The sequence below is a fragment of the Lagenorhynchus albirostris genome, chromosome 1 (assembly GCF_949774975.1).
Source record: "Lagenorhynchus albirostris chromosome 1, mLagAlb1.1, whole genome shotgun sequence".
Classification (NCBI taxonomy): Eukaryota; Metazoa; Chordata; class Mammalia; order Artiodactyla; family Delphinidae; genus Lagenorhynchus; species Lagenorhynchus albirostris.
Window position 1 is genome coordinate 27,585,281 of NC_083095.1, and position 14,589 is coordinate 27,599,869.

General features: G+C 42.9%; 2 protein-coding genes across 3 annotated transcripts in view; one reads left to right on the forward strand and one right to left on the reverse strand.

Annotated features, from left to right (window-relative positions):
* Window positions 1-4,338, forward strand: part of NEK9 (NIMA related kinase 9) — a 38,800-nt gene extending 34,462 nt beyond the window's left edge. For both annotated transcript variants that reach the window (XM_060134959.1, XM_060135045.1), the window contains exon 22: window positions 158-4,338. In XM_060134959.1, coding sequence (XP_059990942.1) covers window positions 158-280 — 123 coding nt within the window. In that variant the 3' untranslated portion in view covers window positions 281-4,338. The remainder of the gene's footprint in view (window positions 1-157) is intronic.
* A 1,191-nt stretch (window positions 4,339-5,529) lies between these two features.
* On the reverse strand, window positions 5,530-14,467 carry ZC2HC1C (zinc finger C2HC-type containing 1C). Its single transcript, XM_060135767.1, has 2 exons — window positions 13,145-14,467; window positions 5,530-6,378 (listed from the first exon to the last, which is right to left on the reverse strand). The coding sequence occupies exons 1-2, from the start codon at window positions 14,465-14,467 to the stop codon at window positions 6,115-6,117; spliced, it is 1,587 nt and encodes a 528-aa protein (XP_059991750.1). The 3' UTR covers window positions 5,530-6,114.
* Window positions 14,468-14,589: the final 122 nt, after the last annotated feature.

The window sequence follows — 14,589 nt, forward strand, 5'->3', positions numbered from 1 at the left end:
TGGACTTTATCTAAGGTCCTATTATTAAGGTAGTAGTATGAGCTTCTCACAAAACCATGGCTACACATTCTTAGAGGTGGGCATTGAAAATCCAGTCCTGAAATGCTGTAACTAGGTGGCAGTGTTGTTAACCTGGAACTGTGTTTTATCTGGACAGGTGGGGATGCATTCCAAAGGAACTCAGACAGCAAAGGAAGAGATGGAAATGGATCCAAAGCCTGATTTAGATTCAGATTCCTGGTGCCTCCTGGGAACAGACTCCTGTAGACCCAGCCTCTAGTCTCCTGAGCCTGTATAGCCTCCAGGAAACTGGAATCCAAAGACCTTCACAGCACACTTACTGAACGCAGAGAGCGCTTTCCTGGCTTCGTTCACTTGCAGACAAGGAGCGCGAGGCGGAGGCTCTGAAGCACTTTCCATGTACACTTGGAGAGTAGCATTGCCTATTAGATAGGATCTAGGAGTGGTTTTGTGTTGGAGAATGGAAGGGCCCCATGGCCCTGGCTTTGTCCTCAGTGACTGCCATAGCAACAGCAGCTCTGTACCTCATCTGGTGATCCCACCTTTGAAGAGGAGACACAATGCTCACCTTAATTTTGCTGGTAGCAGCTTACATCCCACTTACCATTTTCACCATTAATTGGAAGCTGCCTTGGGAATTCAACACCAGGCATTGCACCTCTGGGTGGAGGAGGTTAAAGTGTAAAGCTGGAGTGGGCTGGAACCAGGTGTGGCCCATCCAGGGTCATCTGGAGAGTGGTGAAGTGTTCTAAGCCCTCTCAGGAGCCTTGGTCCAGGAAAGTATGTCTGGTGGAGTCAATCTCCAGCTTGTTTTCAGAAAGTTCAATTATTTTGTGCAGCTAAATGCTTGAGGAGGAGCAGTGGGCTTAGGTTGCTTTTCCTCTGAGGGTTGAGTGAGACTTCTTCAGTGAGGAGTAGAGAAAGAAGGGTAGGTCCCTCCTCGTCACACAGCAGAAGTGTGAGGCTGTGGCCAACGCAGGGTGGGATTTCCTAGCTTTGGAAGATTCCTCTGAGAGATGAGGCGTCTCGTAGAGAATTGAGTCTGTGGGGCAGTAAGAATGGACTTCAGAGGAAACTGTGAGGGGAGGCCCTCCTTCAGCTGCCTCTACTCGGTGTCTTCGAGAGGGCCTAGAGTGACTGAGTCTTCTGCCCCTGAGAAGATTTTTTGTGCCTCTGCCTTCATGGCTCTTAGGGTTCTAATCTTGACATCAGCAGCTCCAACCGCTCCCTTTCTGTATGTCTAGTCAGTGTGTTTCCCCTTTTGGTGTTTTATGAAGCCATATCAGTGAATCTGTATCATCTTTCCTACTTGAGTGGCCCAAAGCCAGCCCCCAGACCAGGTAGTCCCTGAAGCCTAGCAGAACAGGAGGAGCCTGCCAAGTGAGAGGAATTTGGCTGAGAGCTCCCTTCTGATCCCCGTGTCTTCATGTCCTTGTAGACAGGAGCAAGCTAGCTTTCCCGGAGAGAGAAAGTGTCCTAGAAACGTTTGATGGTTTTACTTAAGGATGTGAGCATTGTGTTTCCACCTAGCCTTTAGTATTTTGAGTCACAGGAGCTGCCTTGATGAGTCTCATATCCTACCTCCCTAGAAAGAGCTAAATTAATTTTTGTTTCATTTTTCCCCAACCAAAAATGAATGTTTGATATCTGTTTAATATTTTGGAAGGACCTGTGCAATGAAAATTATGCCATTTCCCTAAAACTGGTGGTGTAAAGGCTGCTGCTCTGGGAAAACCCCTCAGCTGGGGATGGGCAACTCTATTCAATGGGATCTTCTTTGGTTTAATATTCCCATTGTTTTCTCAATTCTGGGAAGCCTAGTACAATGGTACTAATGTAATCACTGAAGCCTTTTCTTAAAATAAGGGAAGGGGCCAACCCTGGATTAAAGTTACAAGTTCTGGGGACTTGGGGTTTGCAACAAACCCTAACAATGGGTTTTGATTCATCATGTAAATGCAACTTTGATTTTTTTTTTTTTTTAAGGACTGACTGGCCTTTCACGTTCTTGTATCCCTCATGCTCACCACCTCAGCAGGCCTGAGAGGCAGGGTCATTTTGGGTGTTAATCATGAGTATTGCTTCTGCCATGGAACCGAGGAACATGGGCATGTTGCTGAGACTATGGGATGAAAGTGAGCACTGAAGGGAGGGTGAGAGCTGGGCTCTTGGTCCGGAGGGGAAGTCACTCTAGCAGTGGAACGCTGGGGTCGTTTTCTCTAGCACGTTCCCTTGGGAAGTCTAGGTTTGCTGTTAATCTGGCTGAGAATCTAAGTTCTGTGCCTTAGAGACAAGTTGCACTTTGCCAAATTGTGCCTGGGATAGCCATATGATTTTTCCCACCAAAAAGCTACGCAAACAGAAACCAGTTCAAAGGTGGTAGCCATGCATCAGATGAAAAGTAAAAGGTGAGGCAGCAGAAATGCCTTTGAATGGTTTTCTGTAGCTAATTCTCTTAAATTGCAACCTACTTTTCTTCTTTATGTAGTGCTAGGTGTTTTAAGTTTTCCAGTAGTATTGCTTTTGAGTTATAGTATAACCTGAGTTACTCCTCTGCTCTGACATTGTTGCTGAAGAATTAGCTTATTGTTAGCCAGATGTTTGGAAGGTTGAGGGTGGAGTAGTTTGACATTTCTGTTTTAAATAAACATTTAAACTCTCAATCAGTGCTATGCCTCAGTGAGCCTACGCATCGACCTTAGTCACTGGGGATAAAACACACAGAGTCTAGGCCTTCGTGAATTTTTGATTCAGTGAGTCTTTATATAAATAAAGAAATAAATGGTCTTGTAACAGAAACAATGCAAGGGACTTTTGCACAGAAATAATCTTTGCTTCTTGCCAGTTTCTTTTTCTTACTAATAGAGTCATTTTTGCTGCTACAACTTTTTTTCTCCCCAAACTTCTAAAATATAGTGCTTAAAATGCAGAAGGAGAAAAAGATGAGCCATTAAAAGAGGAAGGGTCATGTCTTGTACTTATCTCCACAGTGGGCTTTTTCAAGGTACTGCCAGTTTATGTTTGTAAAACTGTTTTCCCGCACAAAGGCTGAAGTGTATTTGGTCTCCCTGGCACAGCCAAGTTGTGACTTCTCTTGGCTGAACAGTTCGCTAAAGTGTAGAGCAAGAGCAGACTTAACTCACATTTCATTTGATTTTGCTGTAGATTTGGAAACATTCATGATAGAACAACTCTGGTGCAAGGATGTATTGTAAATGAATTATTTCAAATGAGCATCCTTGGGCCCCCAAAGAAATATTATTCATGATAGTGTCAGGGCAGAGTGGGCTGTAGTCAGGACTACGAAACAAGTTCCTTCCTGCCACAAAGCAAAAAAATCATTTATTGCTTCAGTGATTAACTATGGAAATAAACATGCTGAGCACTAAACCTCACAGAATTACGAACATTAGGGAGAAAAACACTATATCACATCTCTGCTGCCTCCTGTGTAGTTGTGAAAAGTGCCAAACTGATGACCTAAAGCAAATGTTGGCCAAAGGTGCTGTGCTGCATTCAATACACTGCATATACTTTTTAACGAAGTGAGTTTCACGGTAAGATTTTTTCTCATTGCTTAACCTTTTGAGCTTTAAAATTTATAACATCTACTTGCACTGAAGTTTCTTGGATAAAGTAGTATAAAACACGGACAGTAACAAGCAGCATTTATTTATCCTCTGTCATCCTCTGCTATCTAGGAAGAGATGTAGATAGAAAAAGGTTCTTCTTCCCAAAGATCCGATCAAGCTAAATTTAAAAGGCTAATAGATATTCCTGATATAATCAAAGGCCTAAACATGTTGAGATCGAAGGGAACACTATGGCATTGACTATTCTTTGTTCCTCTAGCAGCATAAGAAAGCACTCCCCACACACACAACATTTGTTCTCCCTGGAGGCCCTTGGTCTGTGACCTTTATAATGTCATCCAGGGGTTCCAGGCCAGGCAGACAAGGCAAGTAAGTGAAGCATGCCAGGCAGGGCTGTGGTGATCGTGCTCCACCCCGTCTGGAAGGAGCAACTGATTCTAAATCCCACTCAGTTGGTGCTATACAGGGTGCAGGCCCAGGGTTTCCAGAACTTCCAGTTTCTCAAAAGATGCTCCATATCCCAATTTTTTAATGTCAGCTTATATTTTTAATACTATGTCAGTCACATAAAACATACCTGTGGGGCAAAGCAGTCCACAGGCTACCACTGTGTGACCTTGGCCACCACTTATTCTAGTCACCTATTGCTTTTACCATCAAGTGTGAAACTTAAAGTGGGTACCTCATTAAACTTGACTGGAGAATGTATATATTGGGTTAAATATCCAGTGTCTCTCTGTGAGTTTTCTTTGAATGACCAACCAAAAAGCCCTATTATGTGATACCTCTCTTTCTTTGTAACAGTTATGAAGAGCATAAAGCAATACATGCAGTTTTTTAAAACATCATTTTTTTAGCCTAGCGTCTAGCAGTTTCACAGCTAAAGCCTTAAACTTGCATATCAAATTGATCTGATCTGTTAGCCCAGCCACTCAGCAGAAGCTGCAGAGGAAATGGAACAAGAGTGAGTGGCCATCTGTAGTTTAGTAAATGTGGTTTTGTGGTCTGCACAGTCCCCTTTGCCCAGGTCAGGTTAGTTGATTTTTCTCCAGTGTTTTTTTTGTTTGTTTTTTCTGTTTTAACATCTTAATTGGAGTATAATTGCTTTACAATGGTGTGTTAGTTTCTGCTTTATAACAAAGTGAATCAGTTATACATATACATATGTCCCTAGATCTCCTCCTTCTTGCGTGTCCCTCCCTCCCACCCTCCCTATCCCACCCCTCTAGGTGGTCACAAACCACCGAGCTGATCTCCCTGTGCCATGCGGCTGCTTCCCACTAGCTATCTATTTTACGTTTGGTAGTGTATATATGTCCATGCCACTTTGTCACAGCTTATCCAGTGTTTTAAGCTAACAATTTGAGTGATACTCTCAGGACAGTAATCTTACTAGTATTTCAGATCTGTTGTGTTAGCTTCATCCTACCTGAACTGATAGCTTCTCCCCCATCAGACATTACCTTATCACTTCTCCCATTTGACAAGTCTAAGACTCACTCATTTTATTATTTGTTTAATTTTAAATTCCCCAAACCCATTTATTGAAGGCCTAATTATGAAGGTTACTTGCAGTAGGCATGATTCTGCCCAGAGAAAATTTTAGATCTACTATCTTTTCCTTCAAAGTTTACTTTCTAGAATAGAAGTTTACTGTGATGTGATCAGCAGGGACATGTGACACCAGAATGTCCCAGGTTGCTTTGATGGTATATTTTGCTGCTTCATTTTAAAAGTCATTAAACCAACCTGATTTGAAAGCAGAGTGCTAGCAATAGCTGAAACTAAAGTTCCTTCCTTCCTTTTTTTTTTCTGACATATGAAATCCATTAGGAAGGAACAACTGCAGAGACATAGTGTGCTTTTCCCCATCCCTACCCTGTAAAGTATTGTACATAAAGATGAGGTTCCCTTTATTACACAGTACAACGTGGGGAGGCTTTAGGACATACTGGCGCCTGAATCTTCCATGCTTGTATTGACTTTTGGCCAGGACCATGTATCAGAGAGGTCATTTGTCTTACGGCAAAACTGTATTTTTTATAAGATACAATGATCCTCTCCTCTGATACCAACGAGCCAACTTCTTGCAAGAACAAGAGGAGTTAACAGAAGCCATAGACATACATGCAGAGGCAGTGGCAAGAAGGCACAGCAAATGCAGGCACTTAACTAGCACAAACCACAATCAGGCTTGCAAGAAGAGAGCTTTAATGTAGCCTCGCTACTCTTACGTGCCCTCACCCATCAGTTCTTAGGGCAATAACATGAGGCGCCCCAGCCGCAGGCAGTGATTTAGTGGGAAGCTGAGGCTTCCTGTCGCCTCCTGCTGCTCAGCAATGGGTCTCTCTCTCTTCACCGATTTCAGCTCTGCAGGCAGACCTGGGAGATGTAAAAGTTTTAGTTCTTTCTGCTCTGCATCAAATTATTCTACTCCCATTTACTGCTGAAGAGAAGCGGAGCCTTCTGGACTATCAAGGAAGTTTCCACTGTTGTCTGCTCAACTGCAGTGCTTCCTTGGAGGTGGAGGGCGGTTCTTGATGGTCTTACACTTAGGAATGTGCCACTCTGCCACCTTGGGAGCAAAGTGGCGGCTACAGTGAGGACACTGAATATAGTCTGGATTTTCTGCAGGCAGGATGGGAGGCAGGTCGGAGGGGTTTCCACCTTTGGCAATTATCTGCTGGACCTCTCGAGCCTGACGGAGGGTACGGATGAAAGATTCGTGCTTCTGTTTCCAGTTGCTCTTCCAAGGAGGTTCAGCCTGTAAGTTGAAGGAAGACTGATCATTTAACTTGGTGTCTATCTCATCCCCTTCCTGAGTCTCCATTAGAATGACAGTAAGGAAATTAAGGTCAAAGAGAACAGGAAAGAAGCGACAATGATAACTGACTTGCCAGAGTGGAGGCACTTAAACCAGGGGCCCCCAGCACCCCCGGGGCTGCGGACTGGTTCTGGTCCACCGACTGTTAGGAACCAGGCCGCACAGCAGGAGGTGAGCGGCGGGCAAGCAGCGAGCGAAGCTGCATCTGCTGCTCCCCCATTGCTCGCATCACCGCCTGAACTATCCCCCTCCCCACCCCACCCATGGAAAAACTGCCTTCCACAAAACCGGCCCCTGGTGCCAAAAAGTCTGGGACCGCTGACTTAAACTAAGGGCCTGCAAAGGCCTATAGTACTGAGAGGCAAGCCTATTTCCCAGCAGAACCCCTGGGAGGCTCAGTGCTTGGAAATACAGGTAGTGGGAAGGGGGAGGTGAACAGGTTGGCTCCCAGGGCTCCTCTCCACCTTGCACATCCAAGTGTCCAACACTTCCAGCACCCTCTCTGGAGAAATTGAACCAGACAGGTTTCAGACTCAGGACATCCAGGCACAGTGGAGAGCAGGGTTAATCTAGGGGCTGAAAATGGAGATTAAGGGCAAGTGTACGCAATGTATTGTGGAATTAACTGTCAGCTTCCTTCCCCCACTCAGCTCCCAGAGTACCAGACACAGGCACCCTCATAGGAGGCAGGAGTTCTCTGGATGCACCAAGCAGTTGAGAGAAAAGTTGAGATGCTGATTCTGAGGGACCCCAATGAAAAGGCTCACTGTTTGACAACTCTAATATGAAAGCCCTCAGTCAACAAGCCCCACTTAAGCTTAAATATGAACGGACAGTCAGTAAAGCTCTAACAAGGAAGAGACCAAACAAGTACAGGAACACACATGCATACACGCTCAGGAAGTAGCAACAAGGCAGGTAGCAGAAGAAATTTTTTTACAAAAAATCATAATATCAAAGTAGTGTTAGAAGAGATTTTATCTATGAAACAAGAATATATATACTATGAAAAAGGAATGAGAGAACCAGAAAGAACTATTATAAATTAATACTGCAATAGCTAAAAATAGAACTGTTGTAAAATAATGTCAGAAAAGTTACGCAGAATGGGAAAAAGGATCAAGATGGAAAGTAGAAAAGATCAGAAAATTAGGAAGTCAATCTAGAAAGTCCAACACTGACTAATAGGCGTTCCAAAAACAGAAAGCACAAGGAGGAAATTATTAAAGAAGACAATAAACATTCCTAGAAATAAATATCACTACCCTTGAGATTGAAATGGCCTACCCACTATCCAACACAATCATTGTAGAATAAAGAGAGAATCCTATACGTTTTAAGAAAAAGAAAAAAATCTATAGGTTTCATATAATGGAGCAGAAATCAAAATGGTATCAGATTTCTCAACAGTAACATTGGATGCTAAAAGCTAGTGGGGAAATGCCATAAAAGTTCTAACAGAAAATAATTTTCCAGCTAGAATTCTCTACCTGGCCGATTCATCAATCAAAAACAAAGCAATTATATCGATATTTTAATTCATCCCAAGACAAAAAATATGCCTCCCGTGCACCTTTCTTAATAAAGCTTCAGCAAAGCAAGGAGTAAAGCAAGAAAAAGGAAGACACAGGGTGCTGGAAACAGGAGAGAAGCAGAGAGAAGTTCCAAACAACAGGTCTGCACCAGGCCTGGAGAAGAACCAGTCTGGACTGGAGCAGGAAGAAAAAGAATGGTGGGATGGAGGTTCCAGAAGAAAAAGAAGTCAAACTGATAGAAAAACATTAACAGGTGTCTGATACTGGGCAGATCATTCAGGGGGAAAAAAACACAATTAGGTATGTAGGAAACCAAGCAAATTAAAACTTGGGTCAGTTATTAACTCTGGGTGAATGTGGGCAGGGGCAGAATCTGTCCACTCAGCAGTGAACAAAATTTATATGGTTATTATCACATAAACAGCTGACTACTGGTTTAACCCCAAACTGTGATATCACTACAATGGAAGGATAAGGGAAGGAGAAAAGTGGGAGGAGAGGGCATAAGAACCCAGAGTGTCCATAAGAGGTCAACAGATAATGTGCAAAATTGATACATCAAGCAAATAAGTATATTATTTAGAAATATGGAAATGCATACCAGAAGAGCCATCTATCAGAACTGCCTGTGGGAGCCAGATGAGGGGCCAGAGAGGGATGAGGCAAAATACTGTTGATCTGCATTATAGGTCACTCAGTACTGCATGATTTTTCAAATGTATTCAAATACTACACAGATGAAAAGAATATTAATTTTAAAAAGAAGAAAAAAGAAAAGCAAGTAGCTGCTTGGTGATGAATATAGGAAGAGATGTTATCAAAGGAAAAGGAAGGATCCATCAGGAAAATCTTACTGAAACAGACAAGGCAAGAGAATCAGAGTGTTAGAGATGGTATTTAGGAACCTTTAGAATTGAATTAGGGGAAAGTTCCTCAACTATATGATACTTATACTTTGATTCTTCATTGTACTGAAGTTTATTCAATTAACACTTATTAATCACAAAGCACAAAGATATAGTCTCTATGCTCAAATACATAAGGTCTAGTAGACAAGAGTATGAGTCTGCTGGAAGTTATGTGAATATTAAAGGATAAAAGAAAAATCACCTGTTCTTGCAAGTACACTGAAGGAATAACAGAGAGACACAAACCACTCAGCTTACAAAGGCACAAAGCTTTGGAATAAAACTTGGGACGGTCCAAGGAGAGGAGTCCATCTCAATCCAGATCCTTTCTGCCTTGATGTCCTCAATGCAACATATTTCCTCAAACTAGTTTCCACAAAGCTAGGGCATCTGATCTCAGAAACCCTTTTTTTTTGCTTTATTGCTACTGTAGTTGGGAATTTAAGAAACACAAGATTCTTTTAGGTTCTGGCCAGAAATAAACCACTATAGTGGGACAGAGAATACCCAAGTGGATTATTGGGTTGACCAGAAAAAAAACAGGATAGAACAGGAACTGATGATCATATCATTATCTGCAAGGGCAAAATGTTGACTTCTCGTTGGAAACCCGATTTCAGGGAGATCGCCGCTAAACATGGAAAGGACTTTCTTGTAGTGATCTCCCATATCGTATTGAAAGAAATAATTAAGACTACAAAAGACTTCTCTTAACAGCCACCACATAAAGGTGAGTTTTTAAAAGCCCCGCAAATACACACATAAACTGTAAAGTGCTAACGGACAAGAGGTGTTAGCGTGGCAGTGGGAGGGTTGGAAGGAAATGAAAATAGAATAACACTCTCATAGTTTACAAGACTCAGAGCTGGACGGGCTTTGAGATCATGTGGTCTAGGCTTTCGCATATTTTGATCATTTGCATACCACTTTCACTTCATCCCCCTTACTATTTTTCTTTAAATTCATGATTCCTAGAAATTAAGGGCTTACTATGTTTTACTTTTCTAATACAGATTACAATTACTGAAATAAAAAATGCATGTCAGCATGCCACACTTTGAGAAACACTCATTTACAACCCCAGTGTTATAACCTTGACAAGGTGGTAGAAGCTTCACCAGACAATCTTCTCCAGATCTGACTATCCAAATGTGCCTATGAAGTTCCCCCAAATGTATGGAAGTGTCTCAAAGTCACTTTTCACAACATTTTTCTGCAGCTAGGAATGTTCACCAAAGACGAAGTCCTCTAATCCAGCAATCCCACTTCTGAGCATATATCTGGAGAAAACCATAATTCAAAAAGATACATGCACCCCAATGTTCATAGCAGCACTATTTACAGTAGCCAAGACATGGAAGCAACCTAAATGTACATCAGCAGAGGAGTGGATAAAGAAGATGTGGTACATATACACAATGGAATATTACTCAGCTATAAAAAAAAGAATGAAATAATGCCATTTGCAGCAACATGGATGGACCTGGAGATTGTCATACTGAGTGAAGTAAGTCAGACGGAGAAAGACAAATATCATATGATATCGCTTATATGTGGAAGCTGAATTGGGCGATTGGGATTGACATGTATACACTGATGTGTATAAAACTGATGACTAATAAGAACCTGCAGTATAAAAAACCAAACAAACCAAAAAAACAACTAATACTAAACTTTCTTTGGGTTATTTGTATGGAAATATGTTAATATAAATGTTTCAGACATTACATGAAATTTCTAAAAATCTTATATGTTCTGGTATAATGTTATAAGTCATAATTCTAGTTATTACTTTAAAATGTATATCTCAGAAATAACTAAATTTCCTTGTCAACTGCATTATTATGAACTTTCATCAAATCTTTAACCGTGGTCATTTTTAAGTCTTTGGTCATTTACAGAGAGTTCTGGGTGTACTCTGATGCTTTTGCAAAAATGTTCCTATAAAAGGGTTTCATCTTCAAGGAATTCATGGAAAAGACTCTGACAAGTACAGGCTTCTGGTAACTGACTATACTGCTGAACTGAATGGATAAGCATTTTCAGAACTCTAATGGAAAACTGATGAACTCATAAAAGTGCTAACAAAAGATCAAGATAAAAAAATTAATTACATGGGACAGAGTGAACTGATGAGGATGATTATAATTTTAGTGACTTTCTGTTTGAATTTAAAAAAAAAATCCCACAAGGACTCAGAGGCAAAAAATATACAAATCAATTTTCACTGCAAAGTAAAGGAGCTGTTGCAGTGGAAGATTACTGGACTGAATGTCAATATTATGACATAGAAAAAAAAATATATATATATGTGTGTGTGTGTGTCATCTTGGGCATGTTACTTAACTTCTTGCCTCATATCTAAAATGGGATAGTAGTAGTATTGTTGGGAAATTATGTGAGATAGTATATGTAATCTAGAGCACTTAGAATGGTATATGGTTAAACCAAAAAAAAAAAAGGTACAAATGAGCTTGTTTCCAGAACAGAAATAGAGTCACAGACATAGGGAACCGACTTGTGGTTGCCAGGAGGGAGTGCTGGGGGGGAATAAATCGGGAGATTGGGATTGAGATATATACACTACTGTATATAAAATAGATAACTGGACTTCCCTGGTGGCGCAGTGGTTAAGAATCCTCCTGCCAATGCAGGGGACACAGGTTTGGGTCCTGCTCCAGGAAGATCCCACATGCCACGGAGCAGCTAAGCCCACGCACCACAACTACTGAGCCTGTGCTCTAGAGCCCACGAGCCACAACTACTGAGCCCACGTGCCACAACTACTGAAGCCCGCGTGCCTAGAGCTTGTGCTCCACAACAAGAGAAGCCACTGCAATGAGAAGCCTGCACACCGCAAGAAGAGTAGCCCCTGCTCGCCGCAACTAGAGAAAGCCCGTGCGCAGCAATGAGGACCCAACACAGCCAAAAATAAGTTTTAAAAAATAAAAATAGGTCTTCCCTGGTGGCGCAGTGGTTGGAGGTCCGCCTGCCGATGCTGGGGGCGCGGGTTCGTGCCCCGGTCCAAGAGGGTCCCGCGTGCCGCGGAACGGCTGGGCCCGTGAGTCGTGGCCGCTGGGCCTGTGCGTCCGGAGCCTGTGCTCCGTGGCAGGAGGGGCCGCGGCAGTGGGAGGCCCGTGTACCGCAAAAAATAAATAAATAAATAAATAAAAATTAAAAAATAAAATAGATAACTAACAAGGACCTACTGTATAGCACAGGGAACTCTACTCAATATTCTGTGATGACCTATATGGGAAAAGAATCTAAAAAAGAGTGGATATATATATATATATACATATAACTGATTCACTTTGCTGTACACCTGAAACTAACACAACATTGTCAATCAACTATACCCCAATAAAAATTATTAAAAAAATAAAATAAAGTCTTCTAACCTTAAGGTGTTTACTCTCTAAATGGGGAGAAAAAGAATTCCAAACAATTGTGTTTCATGTATTTACTAAGAAGGTATATCAAAATTAGCCAATCTTGAAAAAATAGATACAGCTTATAGGAGTGGTAGCAAGTCCTAATCTTGGGAGGGGGCAGAATATATTGCAGAGAGCGAAGAATTCTCTCAGGGTAGTGAAATGCTTCATAATATTTTTCTTTATATTTTTCATTCTCTTAAATTTTCTAAAGTAAGTGTTTATTACTTTTATAATCAAAAGGACACACACACACACACACACACACATATTTTTTTTTCTTTTTCTTTTTTTTGCGGTGCGTGGGCCTCTCACTGCTGTGGCCTCTCTCGCCGCGGAGCACAGGCCCCGAACGCGCAGGCTCAGCGGCCATGGCCCACGGGCTCAGCCGCTCCGCGGCATGTGGGATCTTCCCGGACCGGGGCACGAACCCGTGTCCCCTGCATCGGCAGGCGGACTGTCAACCACTGCACCACCAGGGAAGCCCAAGGACATATATTTTTTAAGTCTAGATTTTTGGAGTCATTCTGACCCAGATTTATATGCTGACTGTCATTTAAGACTGTTTGTGATCTCAAGCAAGTTAACCTCTCTGACACTTGATTTTTGAACTGATAAAAGATAATGAAATCTTCACAGGGTTGTGGTGAGGATCATATGAAAAGCTCCCATCACTGTGACTGGCACACAGTAGTAATCAATAAGTCAAACGTTAATTCTCACTTTCTCCCCATATGACACATGAAATTTTTTTAAAGAAAACGGTTGAGTATATAACAGGCTCTTAAAATGATCCCCACTCAAGGCAAATCCATAAGGCCCTTGTTACCTTGACTGAGGCTGGTCCCTTCCAGTTCAAGTACTGCTCTAGTTCTGTGCCCTTGGCCCGGGCCCTGGAGGAATCAAACACTTTCCTCTTGGAACTCTGCATCCTGCGGCAGACGTTGGAGTGTCTCTCCAGCCTGAGCAAGAGAAACTTTCGGCCACAGTGGCTGCACTCACCCAGTTCTGGCTCTTCAGTGGAACAGCCAGAGCCCGAGGAGTGTGGTGCCCTAGACGAGCTAGAATTGCTGGTGGACCTCCGCAAAGCACTGAGCGGCGCTTCTGAAGCTTGAGAAAACGTCTCCTTCAATCGCCCTGAGACTCGGTCTCGGATGTTGTTATTGCTTGCCACCAGTCTTTCCCTTTTGAGCTTCTGAACTCCATAATCAGAGAACTGGAATGGACTAGATCTTTCTTGAGACCGTCCCCAAGTTTCATCCTCTCCTGTGTCTCTACTGAAGACCTCCTCAGACATGAGTTCTGGGGAGAAGATAGGTTTGTATGTGGTATTGCCTTTAACTCTCCTCCCGGGGAGTACCATTCTCTGCAGCTCTCTTTTTTCATTTTCCTCAGCCTGTTCTTTTTCCTTCTGGATCCTTCTGAGTTCCTCCTCTGTCTTCTTCAGCTTTTCCCTCAGAAGAGCCTCTTTTCTGCAGATTTCCTCCTCTAAACTCTCCCCTGCAGCCTCTAGTCTTTGGATCTGCAGCCACTCCGTCCTGTTGGGGTTTGCCATGACCCTGTCCTCCTGACTGGCAGCAACTGTACCAACCACAGATGAATTCACCCAGTTCCTTGAACCAAAGCTATTGTATGAAAACTTTCTTGGCTCAGGGGGTCTTGGAGAGACATTCGGGTCCCCATCAGTGCCAGCCTCACCTGTACTATGTAGCTTCCGGTGAAACACAGGTTTCAGTGGGTATGCCCGGTCCACCCCAACTCGCTTCTTTGTAAAGGGGATGAATTCCTGGTTATTTGCTTTGGGATACTGGGATTGAGGGCCTGGTGAGTAAAATAAACACTTTGCTTGGCCCTGGGGATTGCTTCCTGAGTCTTGCTGGCTGATTCCAGCACAGCAGGGATAAGAGTAGCTCTGGGCTTTCGTGCAGGTGTTCCATTTGGGGTGAGTGTAGAGGTTATCCAGCGTCTGCTCTTGGTTGCTCAAAAGCTTCTGCTGGACATTGTTCCTCGGGTGCCCCATAGAGGACCGCTGGGAAGAGTCACCTTTTTCAGAGGGGTCTTGCTTAGCTGAGTGGAGCTCTGGAGCTTCCGTTTTATTATGTGGGAGCATAATGCCCACAGGCAGAGGCAGTGCCAACTGGAGACCAGCCATTCAGGGCATGGACTGAAAGCCTAGGGGAGATTTAAACCAGATGTATGTGAGGAGTTTGTCTGAGGTTCATGTCGGCTGCTAAAGTAAACTGTTTCTACATTTGTCCTACCCACATTTTCCCT